Consider the following 19,775-nt stretch of genomic DNA (forward strand, 5'->3'; position numbering starts at 1 on the left):
CTGTCTCTGGTGAATCCTCTCACCCTCCACATCTCTGGCCTGTACCCCAGTTCTGTATAAATAAATAAATAAATAAATCTTTAAAAAAAAAATTAGTCCCCATGAAAACCAAATCATTTCATTTGCAGAGAAGGACTTAATTGCAAGGGGAACAAGGCAAAGAACTCTGTCGCCTGTTTTCATTGAAGAAAATGACTGTGCTTTCTGCTGTCTCCTTACTGAACAGCAGCAGCTTGGAAATTGGGCTGTAACCCCTGGCGACACCTCTGCTACCCGTTCTTCTCCGCACTTGTTCAGCTCCGCCCCGTTCCCGAGACTCTTGACTGGTTCCTCCCCTGACCAGGGAGCCTTGTCCTGGCCCCGAGGTGGGCAGTCCTTCTGTGAGTTGCCCTGAGTCTCTCCAGCGCCCTTCGATAAAGGCTCAGCCTCAGCTTCGTGGGTCTCGGGCATGGGCTGGCCCGCACTCTTGGCAGGAAGGAAACTCCTGTCACTGCTTTTCTGACATTTGCTCCAAACCCCCACTCACCAGGGGGACAGAAAAGCCCCATTTCAGAAGCTTCCTGACTCTGGCATCTCTCGGCAGCTCACACAAATCTTGAGCTGTGTGCCTGCCGGAGGCAGGGCCGGGACTGGCCCTCGGGCACTGGCCTTAGGCCGCTTCGCCATGGCTCCTGCTCTGTGATGCCCACACAGTGAGCAGGCAGGCCCGGCGGGGACCGCTGCCCCCCTGGGCTGGTGGGGAAACTCGCTTTCTCTCTCCTTCTCTGCCCAGCCTGAGAGCCCCATTCCTCCAGTCCAGCTTGATTTCTTCTGGGGCCAGTGTCTCCTTCAGGGAGACAGGTCACAGGCTGGAAACCTCAGGTGCACCAGCAGTGCCGGGGTGGGTGCTGGGCCCGTGTTGCCCAGAGCGGGCTTCTTAATCAAAGCAGTCAGATTAAAAGACAAGCAAACCCGGTCTGAACAAAAGGAACTGGAGGGACTCAGACCTCAGAAACCCGAATGCTGAGTTTTCCTCTTTCTGGGACAGGGATTTCTAGTCAACTGTTTGTCACGTGTATGGAGCACCGGGCAGGTCCAGGATAAGTCGAGTTCGTTCTGAGTGCTGAGGACACCGCGGTGAACGACCGGCAGACATGCGTGCCGCCAGGAGCTGAGGCCTGAGTGGCGGCGGGGGGCAAGTAGCATCTGTAGCCCACTGGTGTTGGGAGAGAAATAAAGGAGGGCTGCATGGTAGGTGGGGTGCAGCTACAGAGACAAACAGGGTCAGTGGCCCGAAGGAGAGGAGGGGTGGGTTACATGGAAGTCTGGGGGGTGGGCGCAGGCTTGAGGGAAGAGCAGAGCAGGTGCTGAGGGGCAGGAGCAGCCTGGTGAAGGCTGGGGCACAAGGCTTGAGGCCCAACAGAGTGGGGTCGGCAGGAGGCCGGGGCGGAGGCGCCTCCCAGAGCCTCTGGCTCTTCCCCAGTGAAGCGCTTTTATTCCGTCCTGGCAGCCCAGCAGATCTGTGTGGCTCCTCCATTGAAGGGAAGAGAGCAGGGCTGGGAACAGACTGGAGCTAGCTTTCTGGGTTCACACCCTGGCTCCACGGCTTACCTGACCACCCTGCCCCAGTTTCCCCTCTACTTAAAGGGGTGACAGCAACCTAGCTACAGCTCGTTTCAAGCATGTGCTGGCTCATTTCATCAGTTCTTAGTTACTAAGTTCCCCTTCTACAAGGAGAGACCTGCTAACCCAAGATTCCAGCCAATGAAGGGCAGAGTCAGCCCTGGGCGCTGGACCCCACTGGTCCCCATTTCCACACCACAGCCTTGGGCAACCTAGCAGCACCAGGGGGCATGGTGCCCTCACTCTTCCCCCACATCTCTTTACCCCAGCACATCAGGGGACCTCCTGTCTAGGTCCTCTCATGGTCTCTAGAATTTTCCCAGGGCAGGGGTGGAGAAGCTGGCCTGGCCACGCAGGGAGGGCAGTTTAGGGACAGGTGGGCTGACTTACTGTGTAACCACCACCCTGCGCCTTCTCTTTGGGGGAGGCAGACAGGATAATGGATTTGAGTCCCCACACCTGCATCTCTGATGGGACTTTTTTTTTGAGGCTCAAAGTCAATGTTGTATTAATTAAGGGGGAACAGCTGCTACCGCAGCTCATATGATAAGTCAGTGACAAATGGCCATGTTTACCTTTTTTCCTGAGCAGAGACTCTGGAAGGTGGCTGGAGCTCCTGGGTGGACGTCTACAGCTGAGATTTGTGGGGTACAGCCTCTCCTGTCTCCCCCAAACCTTCCTTATTGGTGGCCACTGAGCCCGAGAGGGCTGTTTGTCACTGAGGTAACTGGAGTCTGTGGCCAGGGAGCGCCTGGAAGGGGTTAGGTGGAGCAATGGAAACTTCTCGACAATGGCTCCCACCCAGAGACGCCCTCAGACCCCCGCCTCCGGCAAATCCCCCACCTGCGCTGTCCCTGTTCCTCCTGAAATAAGAGCTGCTTGAAAGTGAGCTGTGGCCCTTCAAAGCCGGGAGAGGCTGCAGAGCCCCCGAGCTGTCTGCTGTGCTGAGGACGCAGCTCGGGCCTTTGTGTCCAGCGCTCTGTGTACCACAAAGGAAGGGGCTGGCCGGCGGGGGCCTTTCGTTACTTCATTTATTTTGATCTTGCTCCTGCTCTCCAAACAGCTTCACAGAAATAGAGCTCTCCTCTCAACTTAAGACAAAACACAGAAGAGGAGGAAAAGAGCTTGTTTTTATTTTATTTTATTTTCTGGGTCCTTTGTATCAATTTGTCCAGTTTCCAGTTGGGAGCAGGATGGTGGGGTGTGCTCATGTACCGGTCACCACTGGCCATGTGGATGGAGACAGCAGGCTGTGTCCTCCCCGGGTGCCCGACACTGGCCCGGCAGCAGGCCTGACTGGCCTGGCCCCGATGCCTGCAACTTGCCCCATGCCCCTAGCCCGGTGGAGCGCAAAGGCCACCGCCCCCCCCCGGCACGTGCCCCCAGTTACTCCCTCGTCTGCACTGGCGTTCTCCCCAGTGGTGGGGCCCAGAAGAGACACGTCTGCTACCAGGATCACCCTTCTCCCTTACCAGGGGCCAGCATCAGCTGCTGAGGAGCCCCCCACCCACCCGCTCTTGCTCTTCCTCCCTCCAGGGCTGTCCCGAGCACCGGCTTGACGGGAGGCAGAAATGGGGCCAAAGCGGGTGCTGTCAGCCCACACTCCTTGCCCCCCACAGGTGCCAGGTGGTCGTCCTGCCAGTCATGGTGCTGTACGTGTGAGAACCAAGACCCTGGCCGCGGGTGGTCTGTGGAGGGCTCCACGGGCTCAGAAGCAGGGAGGCCAGGCCCCGCTCCGCCAGCCCCGCTGCGCCTCAGCTCCGCGTGGCGCCGTCTCACCTGCTCTGCTTTGGGGAGAGGAGGGAAAGAATCACAGACGAGGAACATCCATCTTTAATAAATATGTTTATTTATCTAAGTTTTGACCCTGATACTGAAGCAGGTTGCTGCAGTTTCTTATTCTGGCCAGAGCCTGACTATGAGAGTTTCTTTGCCCCAGGGCCAGTGCTCGGATTCCAGCCTCGCCCATTACCCAGACATCAGAGGAAACGAGGGAGTATTGCTCAGATGAGGGAGACTGGAGCGTTATTACGGAAACAAAAATACCAACAGACCAGACAGGGATGCTTAATGCCTTTTGGAGGCAGCTGCTTCGTTTCTCCTGGCCCTCTCCTGCCTGCCACAGATGAGAACATATGGGATGAGACTGTGCTGGAGAGGCGCCTCACACTTAACTAATAAGGCTCCCCGCCAGGCTGCCTCTGGAGCTGCTCCCGCCCGGCGGGCAGACTCCAGGCCCAGTGGTCTGGGGTAGCGGCGCCGGCATGCACCGGGCGGCCAGCAGGGGGCGGCGGTGTGGCCAACGTGCCTCACCCACACAGACACCAGGGCTGTGCTGGAACTTCTGGTTCAACAGCCCCACCAGGGAGGCTGCGGTGGTCGTCCGTCCTTGTAAACAAAGTGATATTCACGGAAAACAAGGTTATCTTCACCACAAGAGCAAGATGCCCAAGGTCCTGGAATTACATTCTCAGCTTGTTGCGGCACCTTGACTGCAGGTCTGGTCTGAGGCTGTCTTCTGAGAGAAGTGCCAATGGAGGCCCAGCCCCAGGAGGTTACCTAGGGTAGGGCAGCAGCGGTGGCAATGACTGGTGGCGGCTCGAACCTCCTCTGCTCACAGGCCTGTGCCTACCCTGGCTTCCTCCCCGAGGCATACCAGCAGCTCACTCCTCCTGACCTGAAGGCCCTCATGCCAGGGCTTGGCATTTCTAGACACTGCTCCTAAAGTACATGTTCTAATTTCTAGTATCTTCTCCCTCCCATTCCAGCCAGAGGACAGGCTTTCTCCTCTTACCCTTGCGCTCCTAGGTAAGACCCTCTGAAGGCACATGGACGAGCGGCCCGACCCCGCCACCCCACCCGCTGTCCCCAGACTCGCCTCCTGCAGGTGCTGTGCCACCTCGCTGCCCGGCACACTGAGCGGGGCTAGCTCCAGTCCGCCCAACTCACTTCTCTGTGGGGTCTCAAAGCCACTGCTCGTTTATCTTTTTTTATTCATGAAAACCAAACCCCCCCCTTTTTATTTTATTTTTTTGCCAACAAAATGGGGCAAAAAGGATGAGACCAATGCAGAGAAGGAGCAGCCCACCTGACCTCTGGTTTCTCCCCTCCACCCTTCAGGAAAGCCTGCATTTTCCTACTGAGCTAACTCTGAAGAGTCCTATAGTGAGACTCTGGACCAGGGCTGGAGGAGGGTGAAAGTCAAGGCAAGTGTGAACTCAGCACCGGCGGATTTGGCGGCGCTCGCACGCCCCTGGAGCACTGATGGGAACTGGCCCCACCTGGGGTTTATCGCTCTGAGTCAGAGAAGGAAGAGGGCTTAGTCCATCTCCACACCAGCATGTCTTCGCCAGCCACGCGGTGCGACTCCGTCTGGATCCGGGATTCGTTGGAGGCCAGGAACTCCACGGCTCGGTCCCAGACCCGCTTCATGCGCCTCCTGTAACGACAGGGGCCAGGCTCAGTGGAGCAGCTGTGGAGAGAGGGGCCCTCTGTACAAAGAGGGGTGGTGGGGGAGATCCAGCTCGGAATTTATCAGGGGCTGGGGGGAGGCCTTTGTGTACTGACAGGAATTCTGCAGGGGAGAGAAACTTCAGGAGTGGGAGAAGTGATTTCTTAACCTTCCTGGCAGCAAAACTTTCAATTAAAGGGGCGCTGAACCAGGTTGGAGGTGTCTGGAGCAGTCCAGGTGGACAAGACTGGGCCGTGTTTGGCCAGCTCTTGCAGGGGCCAGGCTGGCCCCACCACCAGTGCTGGCTGCACGTTAATCTCCGTGTGGGCCGACTAGAATGGCAGCTGGGGAGTCCAAACTCCACAGCATGCCGGGGGTGGGGAGGAGGTGAGCTCCCAGCCAGGCAGCCAGGGGACCAGCGCCGTTTTCCAAACCAGAGCCGGGCCAGGGGAGGCCCCTTCCTGGCTCCCGGTCTCGGGTCTCAGGCCAGTGGCCAGAGTCCCTGCTTGCGGGATCCCTAGTCAGCTTCCTTCCTACCCCCTTGCAGACTTGACAGGAGATGCCGAGGCTGTCGGGAAGGGCCGCTGTGACGCCTGCCCTTTGATGAGCCCCTGCCTTTTGTCAGCACTGCAGATCACCTCCCTGTGACAGGACAAAGCAAGCAAGCTCTTGAGCTGGTCTGTGAGCAAGACGCAGAGTGGGGTGTTGGGGCTTTCTTCCAGGGAGGCAGGATGTGTTATCCACCGGCCCTAATTGGCTGGTTGGGCCACGGAGAGAGTCCCGTATGCTAGGCTCTAGCAGCCGGGGGAGTTTGGGGACCAGTACCTCACAGCCCAGCCCCTCCTTCCTAGTCACCCGTTACCAGGCAATGGAGATGCTCTCATCAACTCCCCGGCTTCCCTCACCAGCTACCTCTTCAGTTCTCCCTCACTCTCACAAGCAGGCCTGCAAACGCAGGGCAGAACTGAGCGTGCTCACCAGGGTTTGAGAGCTAACATAGCCTTAGTTGAGAACTCAGTGGGACCCACCAGATCGCTTGGGAGATGAGTCCAGCTCAGGGCTGACGGGGCACTAGCCCCCCGGGTTCAGTGACAGGGGCTCAGACCCCTCAGGGTGCTGCCCCTGTTGTCTCTACAGATGCAGAGAGCTGAGGTGTGGTGGCTGCAGTGCAACTTCCTGCTCTTATTTAAAGGAATTTGTGTGCGCAAGTAGTAACGCTGCCTTTGATGAGAGCTCAGGTGATAATCCCCGACTCAGTGAGCTGTGCGGTCACCTCCCCAGCCCCCCTCTCCCAACCCTTGGGCCTTGTCACATTTTCCTTATGCACCTTGTCATCTGTCTTCCTCTGTACTCTCTCGCTCTCGCCACGACCCTGCACCATGTGGCCCACAGCAGGGGCTCACAAACACTTGCTGAGAAAATGAACAATGGCCCCTTCACCGCGCCCATGGAGGGCAGTGTCCTAGCTCCAGCTCCCAGATAAGGACAGTGGCTCAGGAGGCTGAGTTAGCCACAGCCATGTGACGGCTCTGAGCAGGCCAAGAATTAGGTGGGAGTTTACATTCCCCAAGGGGTCACCCCCATGTGCTGGGGGCCAGACCACCTGCAGTCAGTCTGCTCTAAGTTTCCTGCCCACTACCTTCCAGAGGTGGAGGGCCATGACAGTGATAAAGAACCTTCACATTTAAATGTCCTCCTAAACATTCTGCTCTTCCAGTTCTCGTAGGCTGCATGAGAAGGGAGTGACCTCACTGGAGAGCCTGGCAATGGAAGCACAGAAATGCCAACTAGCTGGGGGGTCTGAGCTTGTCCTCCAGGCTTCAGTTTCCTTATCTGTAAAATGGGAGCCCCAGTTCTCACCACCAAAGGCCACGGTGAGGATCAAGTTGCCTTGTACCTGTGGAGCACCGACCCGGTACTGAGCAGGCTGCCTCAGCAAAGGGGAGCTCTGGGAGTCATCCAGCAGGTAACAGGGTATGGCCCAAGACTGCAACGGGGCTCACAACCTGAGCCAACACCCGGTGGGCCTGGCTGGCAGCCTCCTGGCTTGCTGTCCCCCAGCTCCACCTTCCCCTAGTTAGGTCAGGGGTCTAGTCAGCACCCACAGCCCATGTGGAAGCCGTGCACGCAGCAGGTGTGGCCTGCCGCCCTCCCCACCGGCCCCGTGGCCTGGAGGCGGTGAAGCTTTGCCTTCAGCTACACACACGCATCGGTGCACATGTGCGCAGGAACTGGGCCTCATTTTAGGTCATCGGTGTTTTGATGCTGGGTCGTGGGTAAAATCCTCCTGGTCAGCGACAGATTCAAGCACAGACAAATAACCAGATCTGGCCAGTGGAGTCTCAAGCTGTACGTCACTGGCACCTTCTGGGAGCTGGCGACAGGAAGCCCACCCCTTTCTTGCTGGTGTGAGCAGGCGGACACTGTGCCGGCCGCCACTAGCCCATCCTGTGGTCCCACGGAACTCCACCTCTGACAGCACCCTCGAAGGGCAGGACGACCGTGAGGAAAGAGAGAAAGGGAACCGGAGCCCTGGCTGTCCGTGCCGGCGCCACCCCACTCTGGGCCTCCACTCACGGAAAACCAGCTGGCCCCTGCCTGCCGGAGCCATGGGGGAAGAGAGGGGCTCTAGGGCTTGCTGTCCAGGGCACCCCAGTGAGAGTCAACGCTGAGGGTGCCGCCACCGCCGTGGAGGAGAGTCTTTCACACCTTCCACACCTCTTGCCCACCCGTCTGCCGAACAGAGGAGGCTGGAGTAGCGGGAGGTGTGGTCAGCACCTGCAGTTGGGACCCTGGGGCCGAAGGGCCGCAGACCAGTGCTGTGAGGCCTCCTCCCCGGGAGCCGCCCGGACTCACCGACTCTGCGGCGGGATCAGGGTGTCGCGCACGTGCAGGATGCCCACGTAGGGGTAGCGCTCCATGTCCTGCTCCCAGTCCACGTAGTGGTCCTGGACCACGTCTGCAGGACAGAGGGCAGCGTTAGGGCGGAATCTGCAGTGGGGACGGCAGCCCTTCCACGGGGGCCACGCACCTATAATCTTCTTCACCATCTCATACATGGCCTGTTCCTCCTCTTCCAACTTCCGCCACCGATACTTCAGCAGGATCAGTAGCCCCCACAAGAAAGCCAAGCCTGTGAGGGAACAAAGAGCCGGTAATCCCTCCCATCGCCTTCATCTGTGCAGCTGCTCCCAGGCCTCACTCGGGGCAAGTCGCGGTGCTGGAGCTGGGGTGAGCTGCCCAGTGTGTTCTGGGAACCTGTGTGCCAGGCCCGAGGCCAACCAGAGGGAAACAATGGACTCAAAAATGGGAGAGGAAGACCCACTATTTGGTGACCCCCCCACAGAGGTGTCGCTGCCATCCAGATCTCAGCTCCTTCCCACCGCGCCCGGGGCCTTCCTCTCCGCCCTCGTGAGCCAGACACTGCCTTTCATACATGTATACATGTGGGGCCTTCGCATTCAAGATGCTGCCGCCGCTGATGTCTGCGCCTAACGGTGTGGGGGAGGGAGTTGCCGGCACGCCAGGCGGTCTGTGACTCTGTACAAGTGTGATTTCTGTGGCCTTTCACCTTCACAGACACCCCCAGGTCTCTGTTCAAAGGCAGCTCCTGATGCCGGGACACAAGCCCTGTGCTCTCCTTCTCAGCTTGGCACCCCGTCTTTCTGCTTTTATCAGGTATCTGTAGCCCCACAGGAGAGGTTTACACTGCTCAGGGAGTAGGCTGAGCTCCTGCCGCTGCCACTGCTGCTCCCCAGTGTAGCCTGCTCTCTGGGGTCCAAGGAGGAACGACGTCAGCCCAGGCCCACCCAGGCTCCCTCTCAGAGGCAGTGTCCCCACCCTGAGTCGAGGACATTTCTAGTGGCCCTCAGGCTCCCGCTGCCAATCTCCACAGGCAGATGCTGACCTGTCACCACCCTGGCTTTAATAGACAGACTTCGAGTTCACTGCACAGAAATGAACTCTCTGGGCCTCACCACTCATACTTAAGACTCTCCCTGGGCTGGGTTTCCAGGAGGCAGTGAGAGCAAGCAGTCTGAGTCAGGGCAGGGCTGAGGAGAGGAGAGGACTTACACCAGAAGAAGATAAGCACGTGGGTGACAGCGGTGAGCAGGGCGCGGCGAAGGCGGCAGCCAACGCCCATGCGAGGGCGGGCAGATTCCAGGCACACCACCTTGTCCACGGTTGTCACCAGTTCTGAAGGGTCTTCCCCTTTCAACCTGAAACAGGACACAGGCTGTAAATGCATTCAGAAGTTCTGGCCTGGAGTAAGCTCCATGTTCAGCAAGAGGAAGAGAAGAAAGCCTCTCCTTGCCTACAACAGACTTGGTATCGTGGTTGCACTCTTTCCAGAAATTTCCCACGGTGGCTACTTAGAAAGACTAAAGCCTTCAAGATGGCAGCAAGCTTGAACCCCTACTGCTAAAGTGCCGTCCCCTTCTGCCGGGTCTTCTGCCAGCCCCTCAGTGTGTGGAAGATTAAACTGTAAATTGGATTCCCACCCCTCAGCATAGAGAAATGGAAATGTTTATCGAGTTGCTGGTTTTGCACTGCGTGGCGAGCCCTGAAAGAGTTGGGGAGGGCATGCTTTTCCTCAGTGGCTAGGAGGCACGGAAGCTGTTTTCCGTGCAAAGATTATGGGCGTCTTGAGGCGCAAGGGAGTAAGACCCACTGGGCCCTCCAAGGCACGCCGCCTCCACCCCACTGAGGAGGTGCCAGGCCACGAGGGAACGCTGATACCACCCCGTCTCCCAGCTAGGCGACAATCCCATGTTTTGGACTGCACACTGGGAAGGCGGGTAGCCGAAGTGTCCTCCTTTCTGTGACCCACTTTGGACACTGCTGTGTGAGCTTGGCTCAGTCCCCCTCCAGGCTGCCTCCCCCAGTATACTCCTCTGTGCTAGCAGCTTCAGTGAGGAGGCCGAGGATAAAATCCGCATTCTCCTCCGCTTTTCCGAACACAGGAAAATCACTCAGCCACTCAGCAAAGCTTTTTTTTTTTAAGCCAACAAAAAAATTTTAATCGTGCCATGCATCCAGTTATCAAGCTTTAAGTCGAGCTGCCCAAGGGGCTCCTGTTGGATGCACTACTGATGGAATTAGTAATTTGGATGGATTAGAGAGTAGGAGAACAAAACCCCAGAGTGTGTTTTAATATCAGGAGCTGTAACCTGAACAGAGACCCTGACAAGCCCCGAGAAGTGGGAGGCTGACGACGTGAGTGCTTTTCCAGCGGGGGGACCCCACCACCCAGCAGTGGTGTCCCTCCCCCGGCACAGCAGCCAGATGGGGCCTTTCAGGAGGGTGAAAGGGCCGCTATCTCTGCTCACAGTGCTCACCAGAGATAGAAATGAGGCGGAACTGCACGGTCAGAATAAAATCCAGTATTTCCTTTTGCAATTTCCATACTGAGCGAAACCAACATACAGAATCATTTCATCTACAAATGAAAACCAGCACCCAAGGAAAGGAAGTGCAGAAAAATGCCTTCTCCAGCAAACCACGCAGGGCCAGCAAATTACAAAGGCACAGACTGAGTGATTTGAAACAGGTTTAGCTAAAACATCAGGCTAACATCCTGACACCTGGATTCTGTGTCTCATTTGACAACAGTCCTTACGCTGCATTCCTGACACTCTTCCCTCCCTTTGCCTGGCTAGAAGCCTAGCCCACAGCCCAGAACAACTCAGCTGTGAGGCTGCCTCCAACTGCAGACCCGAAACTCCTCTGTTAGCACAGAAGTCAGTGAGGGGTGAGGACAGCGGGGCAGGCGCCCTCCCGGCGTGTGCTGCCCAGCCCACGCTCACCAGATGCCCACGTCCTTGTTACTGCTCAGTATCCAGGTCAGTGCAGATTCAAACTTGGCGGAGCTGCCAGTCACATTCTGTGGGAGGGGACAGAGAAGATTACTTTTAGGCTTGGGCGGGGCAGCTGGAACAACATTATCCTGTGGCTGGGTTAAGAAAGCCCTCTTTGGTGCCCACCACATGCTCCAGGGCCCTGTTCTGCTGAAAGGCACAGCAAACTGGCAGGCAGGAAATGTGGGGCTGATGAGCAAGGAAGAGGCCATCACTGGGGAAAGCGATGTGGAAGCACACACAGGACGACAGCGCAGGGCCCGAGCCAAAGAACAGGGTTTTCTCAAAGACTGACGCGTCAGGGCCAGAGAGCTGGCAGCTCACACTGGGTCAGATGTTTGCCCAACTGAGTGTGTGTGAAGCCCGATGGCCAGTCCGGGTTAGGCGGCCTTGGCAAAGTCCCTGCCCCTCTCGACCTCTCGAGGACTCAGTCTCTTCATCTGTGAAATGAAAACTGAAGGCAGTGACACGCCCCCCACCCCCCGCCCCAGTTTCTGCCGGTTACAAAGTTTCATAAATCTGAGGCCACGAGGAACAGCAAAGGGACCCTGAGGGATCCACAGGGTAACCCTAAAGGGAGAGAATGGACCTGCTACAGGTATACCCTTACAGCTGATGAGCAGGGGAGGAAATCGAGCCAAAGGGGGACCGGCTCACAGGGCTAAGCAGAGAAAGGGCGGCGGCGGCGGCCGTGCCGGCTGGTCAGTAGACCTGGCCTGGTGCAGGGCTCAGCTTGGCCGTGACCTTCACAGGTGCCTTCACTGAAGGTAGCCTCACAATCAACAGGGAAAAAATGAAGGAAAGCAAAAAAGCCAAAAAGCAAACACGAAACGAAAAGGAGAAAAACTGCAGGGCTTGAAAGATCAATAGGAGAGCGCCAGGACCTCCGGGGAGTGGGTAAGCACTGCGGCCTACTTACTGCTATGTATTCCTGGGCTTCCATTACAGGAATGCATTTGCTTTTTAGCTTCTCTGGATTTCCACAGTCAAAATTACCTAGGAGAAAAAAAACACACATTCAAACACAAGGAAGAGGTGAAAAAAAAATTTACTCTGAAATGGACTAAAAAATGTAGCAAGAATCAAGCCATCAGCTCTGATAGGGAGCATGCGGCCGCCAGCTCTGGCTTCTCTGGGCATCTTCACTCTGCAGCAAGATCAAAAGCCACTTAGCTTGGATCGATGCCAGATCATTAAAACCTGACCTGCAAAGCAGTACGGCGATTTGCATTAAATGACTAAAAAGCTGCCCAATACCAAGGTCTGTTTGCAATTGATCCCTAAAAGGATCAGACAGATAGCTTTAGAAGGTACCGGAATGGCGCTATAAATAAGCACGGCCTGGGAAGAAAGGAAAGGTAGAGGCCGCAGGCACCAGAGGGATCTGGACTCATGACACAGGCAGGTGGCCCAGAAGGCCACGCCCACTGCTTTGAGGGGCGCTGGGAAGGATATCCAAAATGCCCCAGAGGAAGAGGTATTGGACAGCAAGGCCTCTGTGGTTGTTTCAGGCCACAGCTCTGTTTTGAGCACCCTGGGTGGCCTTCTATCACCCACAATAGAGCTGGCAGCCTCTCCCGTGTCTTCCCAGGCTTCCAGATCTAGCCCAAGGACCACCATCTCTGAAAAGACCCCCGCACAGGGGGACCTCCGGACTCGGGGGGCCTACCATAGCCTTGGCGCTCCATCACACCTCCCCACCCAGGGCTGCTTCCCACGGATCCCGAGGCCCCCTGCAAGCAGGACTGCACAGGGCTGGGCACATACAGGAACCTAAACCCTTACACATGCCAGCTGCTCTTAACTGGGCACGGCCAGTTAAGGGCTTTGTCTGTCTGTTGGTGAGCCAGCCGCTGAAGGTGACATTAAAAATCTTAAGAATGAACTGAAATCATCCTCAGCGCCCACCACAGCCAGATTCTCCTACTTCCAAGTTATCTTTGGGCCCCAAGACCAAATCGGCTTTTCTCTTCTTCCCACCCCCACCCAGACCACTCAGCCTGGCCCGAGGCCCCATCTCTATCTTCTACACGCTTTGTTGTCAACCCGCTTCAATGACATGACTCCACTCAAGCTGCTGCCACATTTCCCTTCCTGGTAAATGTTTCTTCAGCCCCTTGCACCCCTACTCAACAGCCTTCCTGCAAATAGCATCACGTTCCTGGGACCCGGCATCCATGCTGTTCAGAGTGGGCATTAACTGGTCTTTCCACATTCCATTCCCTTTCTCTCCTTCCCCCATGAAGCCAACGGCCACCATCCCTGACACTGTGGTTTTCTGCCTCTTTGGTCTGTCCGACTCTCCATATATACATAATCACTGGGCTTCATGGATACCACCGCCCCTGTGAGACTGACTGCTCCATGCTTCCCAGAGGTTCTGGCCTCTTGGTTCTCATCCAAGTGAATCTTTAATCTGCCAGCGTGGCAGGGCCTCTCTCTCTCATAGAGACCACAAGCAGCCTGCAGACAGGACCCTGGGCTGTGGGCTCATATCCTGTGAAGGCCAGCACAGAGCCCTGCCTCGGCTGGTCTCCCGCAGAGAGGGGGACAGCAGTCTGACTTAGTAGCAACCCCACGCTCTCTGCTGCTTGTCTCAAGTCTGTCTTCCCAGGGCCGCCCCGCTAGACTGGTGAAACATGGCAGGTACCAGCAGCACGTGGAGGGGAGGAAGGGAGGAGAAATGTCTACTAGGATGCACAGTTCAAGAGCAGAGTTTCTCAACTTTATGTTGATTTTGAGTCAACAGGTTTGAGGTGAGTTCTGAGGTGCTACAGTACCCATAAACCCCCACGTGGTATTGATACTGCTGGGTCTTGATTGCAATGGAGCCACAAAATGTCAGCACACCTTTTTAGGCCATGATTTCTATTCTTAGAGCATTTGGACAGGAGACATTCCCAGGCGACTGCCTGGCTCTGCCCAAGGCGTGCACACTGCCTCCCCCGCCATCTGCACTCTCCCACAGAGGAGGGGAGCTATGGCAGAGCTGAAGCCTGCAAGACTGGCTCTGAGGACTGAAGGCCCAGTACAAGTTCACCCCGGCCGACTTCCCAGGTTGGCCTTATAGGTAAGAGGCACCTTTTGAATATCCAGTAAGTCTGAACAGTTCCATCTGGTTCCTTTGCCAAATACATTTAACACTGGCACAGCCCTGGACTTACCTATGGCATCAGCAAGTGATACCGAAAGTCCACAGAACCCAGGTATAAGGAAAGAACAATGTGGTGACAGCTCTGGCCTCAAGGAAAGGTTTATCTGTGAGATGGTTGGGTTTTCAAGGAATACTAATGGGATTGCTGGGAATGCCTACCTCTAGCACAGAGCACTTGGGTGTCACTTTGTGAAGCAAGATAGACCCAAGATCAGTCATATGGGAGACTGAGGCCCTGAGAAGATCAGGGATTTGCCTGAAGACCCACACCAGATGGAGTGGGCAATCGGAACCACGCCCGGGGGCTAGACAGGCCTGAATGTGCTCAGCCTGTTACACAGACTGCCCACCCTCTGCACAGACCTCTCCACCTGGCCTGGCCAACCAGAGGGTGCAGGGAGGCCAATGGGAGTAAGAGCAATATGGGAGTGGGAGAAAAACCAGAGGTCTGGCCCCTTTCGGTGCAACGTGGCCCCACAAAGCATTAGGTGGCGGGCATCCCAGAGGAAAGAGAAAATCAGCTGAAAGGTCTGTGCCATGTGTCAGGACCTCTGGGACCATTAAAGGGGCCCAAATGTATTTTAATCAAACACAGGCTTGGGGGGGATGGGGAAGGGGGATATGGGGATGGTGCAGACTCAGCTTCTGGGTGTATCTCTGGGAGACACCACACCACTTCAGTGTCTCCGCTACTGGCCAGTCAGTCTCGTCCTGGCTGATGCAGGACGAGCAACCCTGGGCCTCAACCCTCACGAGCAACCCTGGGCCTCATGAGACCTACTCACCCGCTTGAATGGCCAGGAAGTTGTACAGTTCGTGCAGCAGCTCCAGCAAGGCCGCCTTCTGCTTGGCCTGACAGAACTGAAAGTGCACAGGACAGCCAGTCAGCACGGAGATTCGGTGAGGGGGACTGTCTGTCCGGCTTGAGCTCCCCAGCCAGGCTGCCGAGTACTAAGCAGCAAGGTACACCTCATACTTAGGAAAACTAAAATAAACTCCACAAAGCGGTAGGCTCGGGCACAGGGCCGGTAAGTCTCGGGCTAACAGGTTAGAAAGAGGCACTGTAACAGCAGAGGCAGACGGGAAGCAGGCGGTCACAAGGGCCTGCCATCCTGGGGGTGCCCGGCCTCTGGCCCATGTCTCCCGCTGGAATAAAGGCCTGTATGTGGGGCTGTGGAGCAGAGGCCATGGGGGGCAGGAAGGGGGCAATCTTGGCTAGGCTTCCTGGGAGAGAGAAGGACATACTGGCTAGTCTCCCCTCACACTATTCTTATCCATTCCTTTGGAGGGTCAATTCACTTCCAAAGCGTGGATTTGTGGGTTGCTACCAATGGTTGGTTAGTTGAAAGACTAGATTCCCATTAAAAAGGGGACATTTCGAGAAACCTTAAAACTGTAGTAGAGGAAAAGAGTCATCTGTCTGAGAAAGAAGGATTATTATGTACACTTCATCCTCTAGCACCTGTAATGGAGCTCACAGCATTTTAGTGGACTTAGTAGAGTTAGAACACTTAAGGAAAAAAGCCACTCTTCCTTGAGACTGGATGACAGCCCAGCTGAGTGGTGTGTACATGACGGTGCGCTGGCTCCTCACTGCACCTCGATTCTTCAGATGAGGAACCCGAGGTTTAGATAACGGAGTCAGATAACTGAAATCCCACTGTGGTCACGCCTGACCGTTCGACTCCAAGTCCACCCCTACATTCAGGCCTCTTCTGGGGTGTCACCGGGCTGGGCCTTGGACAGGAAGCCAAAGGCGTGGGTTCTGCGCCTGACTTGGCAACTAAGCAGGAAACCAAGTCGCTTTCCTCCCCAGGGCTCACTGGATGGCCTCACCTGTGTGGCGGGGGCTTGGCTTCAAATAGTCTCGGAGGCCAAGATGTGGCCCTTCATGTTGCTTAGAGACCAAAAGCGTTCACCAGGCACAGATCTCACCACAGTTTACATACACAGCTGTGGATGTCCACAAACAACTCACTTACCTCCTAGCAGCTTTAGGAATACAAACTACTTTTTAAGGAATATCTAATGAATGCTGATAAGTGTTAAATGTAACTGCATGGAGATTGCAACTCTATAAATATACATATACAGAGAGATAAAATGGGAAGCAAATGCCCCAAAACGTTGATGGTGATTATCTTTAAGTAACAGAATCATGGGTGATTCTGTCACATTTTCCAAATTGTCTACATTAAACATCTATCAACTGTCACAACGGGGGAAAAAAAACAGTAACAACTACCCGTTCCAAACTCACTAATATATTGGCAGAGTAGGGACCAGACAACAAGCCAGTCTAAGACAACACACCCACTTGAAACCTGCCCCAAATATGTATTTTCAGTAACACAAACAAAGGCGGAAAGAACAACGACAAGTGGCACGGCCCCGCGGCACGACAGGGCACACCTGAAAATCAAGCACCTGTCTGGGCTGAGCGAGCCTGGGCCCACACAAGGAATGAGACTTTCAGCAAGACCCTCCCCAAAGCCACGAAGCGCCTCCCGGTCTGACTATTCCTGCATCTGCCCGCCACCAAGGCCGAGAGAGCCCCAGGAGTGTCGAGGGCACGGCCTGGACCCCGCCTTGCGACAGACTGCTCACTGCCGTCTTGAGCAGGGGCCCGGACTGTGTGTCCAACTCACTCCAAAGGGCAGGAGCAGGCCCAGCGCAGAGGGCCAGGGAGCAAATCTGCCATCCAGGCGTGGGTCCACTACATCTAGAGACGGGAAGGGCCAAGACATGGAAGCCAAGCAGCCCTTTTCTAATTTCAAAACAAAACTAACAGCACCAGCAAAGTCTAATAGAAGGAGTGGTATTTTTTAACTTGTTTTCATGCCTTGCCTATAAAATTCTAGGATCCCTTCAGCTGGCTATGTCCCTGGGCCACTTCCTCTAATCATCAACTGTGGTTTTTATACAGGAAGGCAGATTAAACTTATTATGGCTATTTTTATAAAACAACTGGGAAGCAAAGATATCTGGTAGATGAATGCAATAAATGAGGGTAATAAAACACTCCAAATATGACACAGCACAAGCCAAAGAGAGATAAAACCAGTCATCTGCACCAGGCCGCCCCTTCACCAATGCGAGGCACTGAGATGACCACCAGTCGAGGACTCCTTCCCAGCCCTCAGGCTGCCAGAGCCGTTAACCGAGGACTCAGGCAGGCCCAGCAGTCAGGCCCAGCACTGCAGGCTTAATAATTACAGTACTAAGTCATGCCCTCTGGCAGTCTAAGACTCCTGGTAGGATTTATGACCTGAAAATTTACTGCCTTGTATCCTCCCTAGACTACCACGAGCACCAGCATCCCAGTTGCGTGCTAATGTCGCTTTCATGACTCATAAAAGGGGCTGCTCACCTTCCCCAAATATTATTTGTAGGAAACAGGAAAGCTTCATCAAATCCAGAGAGTAGGAGGAATAACTCCACTTTAGAGGTGTTTAAAACAAACCCCTACAAGGTTTCAAACCGGAAGGGTATTTTCAGAGTCACTGCCATATACCTGGAGGAGAATGTGGACTTAAGAATCTGGCCTCCTGCTGCGCAGCCTGAGAGGTCCTCCAAGCACAGCCTGCTGCATCTCCCTAGATGGACTCAGGGGCAAGATCAAAGTCCCCAGTGATGTGACTGCGAGGCGAGCTTGCGCAACAAGCCCCCGGTTGGATCTTGGGCGCTTAATTCTCTGTTTCAAGTACTCCTTCACTGCCACAATTGAGTCTGACACAAACATCACAGAACACGATGTGATTCTGGTACATTACAGGAAGCACTCACTGAAAATGATCCTATTATGATCTTTTTTTTTTTTTTTTCTGGGGAAGCTTCCCTCCTGATGGAGGCTAACATCCTTGGGAGAAGTAATAAGAGCTAGAGAAACTCAGACTCACCTCGTCTGTTTTCCTCTCACAGTCCACTGGCAATAATTTCACTAAGACCAAGAAAAGAAACACAGAGGATATTAAAAAGGGTAGGTTGAGGAGTAGAGGACAAAAAAAGGAGCACTGTCCAAAATAAGGGGAACTAAACCAATACCGATGTTTAGAAAGATGTTATCTAATAAGGATCTTTTCAAATGTGGCTGGTTTCCCAGCGCTGGGTTGGGAGTTCGGTCCTAATCCAACTGAAAAGGCTCAGCCCCGGGCTCGTGGGCAACTCCTTTTACTGCTCGGAATCTCTGCTTCCTCGCTGCAAAATGGGACCAATAAGGTTTCTCTGCTCAACTCAGGGCCTTAGGAGATGGCATATATGGCTTTGCACACTGTAAACGACATGTTAAACAGGTGGAAGGGAAGTCCAGGTAAATTCTGTTGTCTTTAAGCATTTCAGCTCTGAGTATGACAGTGACTCTGCGTTCATCACTGGTGTAGCTAGTGCCACTGCAGTGCCATGGCGCCAGGATCTGCTGACCTTCTCCCGCAGGCGAGTAAGCTGCTCTGAGTCAGGAAATTATTTGGGTGTGTTCATGAGGCTGGGATCCCCAAGCCCACAGACTTTTTTCATACACCCAGACATCCATCTGCTGCTATATCTAAGACAATTTAGCTTTTTCCTGTATTTCTGCTGTTCTGTTAGGCATGGAAAGATGTGGCCTTGGCTTGAGGCTGGGAACAGTATTAATCATTCATGCTTTGCAAAGAATACTAAACATGGGTGTACTACCATGTCATTCTATTCTTAAGTGTATGGAGAAATGCTCTCTACTTTGTTTTCTGTTAGACGATAGCCCAGATTTACCTGAAAGGCAAATTCCCCTTTCAGAACACACACAAGCCCTCAACTACTCAGGAAACATACCGTAGCCCGCACACCTCTTATTGGTGTATCTAACTACATAGCTGAGGACAGAAGCATGGCCCGGGACGTTCTGTAACCACAGGACCCCCGTCTTCACATACTCTACAAGGGGGCTGCAAGCAATGACAAACGCCTCTGTTTATGACTTTGAACTCTTTGAGGCCCTTCCATACCTGTCTCACAGCCAGGCCTACTATAATAAACGCTGACAAATGAGGGCCCTGTAGTCCAAAGAAGTGGAGCATATGGCCTTTCTGGTGCTGCCAAGTGGGACCCCGACCAGCTCCCCTCTGGGAGCTGCCAAGTGGGACCCCAAATAGCTCCCCAAATTGATGCCTTCACATTAACCAGGGTGCCTTCAACCGGGCACTAAACACGTGAAATGAGCAAGAGATCAAAAGGGACAAGAGAACTAAAAAGGAAAGGGGGTGGAACTGTCAGAGAGAGGTGTGGCTGTCGCTCCACAGGGAAAGCCAGAAGTTGGGGAGAAAGTGACCACAAATGAAGACTGCTTCCAGCGTGTGGCTGAAGGGGAGAGTGGAGAGGAGGGGCTAGGGCAGAAGACAGAAGACAGTGAAGAGAGAAACCCACAGCCTGAGGAAGGAAAGTGCAGGCCAGGAGGGAAGAAGACGGCCCGGCTGACAAGGCCCCCGGTAGTGTGCAGCCTGGTGCTGAGGAACGCGAGGCCGTCCAGGTGGCCACACGCGCGCCCGGGCCCTCCCCTGCGCCGGCCCAGGACGTACTGTTGTCCTCCGCCTCCTGCGGCGCCGAGGGCTTGCCCATCTTCACCCAGAGGATGCCCAGGAAGACGAGCAGCAGCCCCAGGCTGGCCCAGAGCAGGAGCCGGGACAGGCAGCGCTCCAGCCGCCGTCCCACTTGGGGCCGGGCCCGCGCCGCGCCCGTG

At 55.1% G+C, this 19,775-nt stretch overlaps 1 protein-coding gene across 1 annotated transcript in view; it reads right to left on the reverse strand.

Annotated features, from left to right (window-relative positions):
• Positions 1 to 3,435: 3,435 nt before the first annotated feature.
• The window catches only part of LEMD2 (LEM domain containing 2), a 16,957-nt gene continuing 617 nt past the window's right edge, over positions 3,436 to 19,775 (reverse strand). The window contains exons 2-10 of the mRNA XM_004673978.2: positions 19,615 to 19,774; positions 17,965 to 18,005; positions 14,851 to 14,926; positions 11,831 to 11,907; positions 10,861 to 10,937; positions 9,128 to 9,273; positions 8,085 to 8,186; positions 7,910 to 8,012; positions 3,436 to 5,041 (exon numbers count right to left, since the gene is read on the reverse strand). Of these exons, the coding sequence (XP_004674035.1) occupies positions 4,891 to 5,041; positions 7,910 to 8,012; positions 8,085 to 8,186; positions 9,128 to 9,273; positions 10,861 to 10,937; positions 11,831 to 11,907; positions 14,851 to 14,926; positions 17,965 to 18,005; positions 19,615 to 19,774 (933 nt within the window). The 3' untranslated portion in view covers positions 3,436 to 4,890. The remainder of the gene's footprint in view (positions 5,042 to 7,909; positions 8,013 to 8,084; positions 8,187 to 9,127; positions 9,274 to 10,860; positions 10,938 to 11,830; positions 11,908 to 14,850; positions 14,927 to 17,964; positions 18,006 to 19,614; position 19,775) is intronic.

The sequence above is a fragment of the Condylura cristata genome, unplaced genomic scaffold (assembly GCF_000260355.1).
Source record: "Condylura cristata isolate star-nosed mole 26May11 unplaced genomic scaffold, ConCri1.0 scaffold00001, whole genome shotgun sequence".
NCBI lineage: Eukaryota > Metazoa > Chordata > Mammalia > Eulipotyphla > Talpidae > Condylura > Condylura cristata.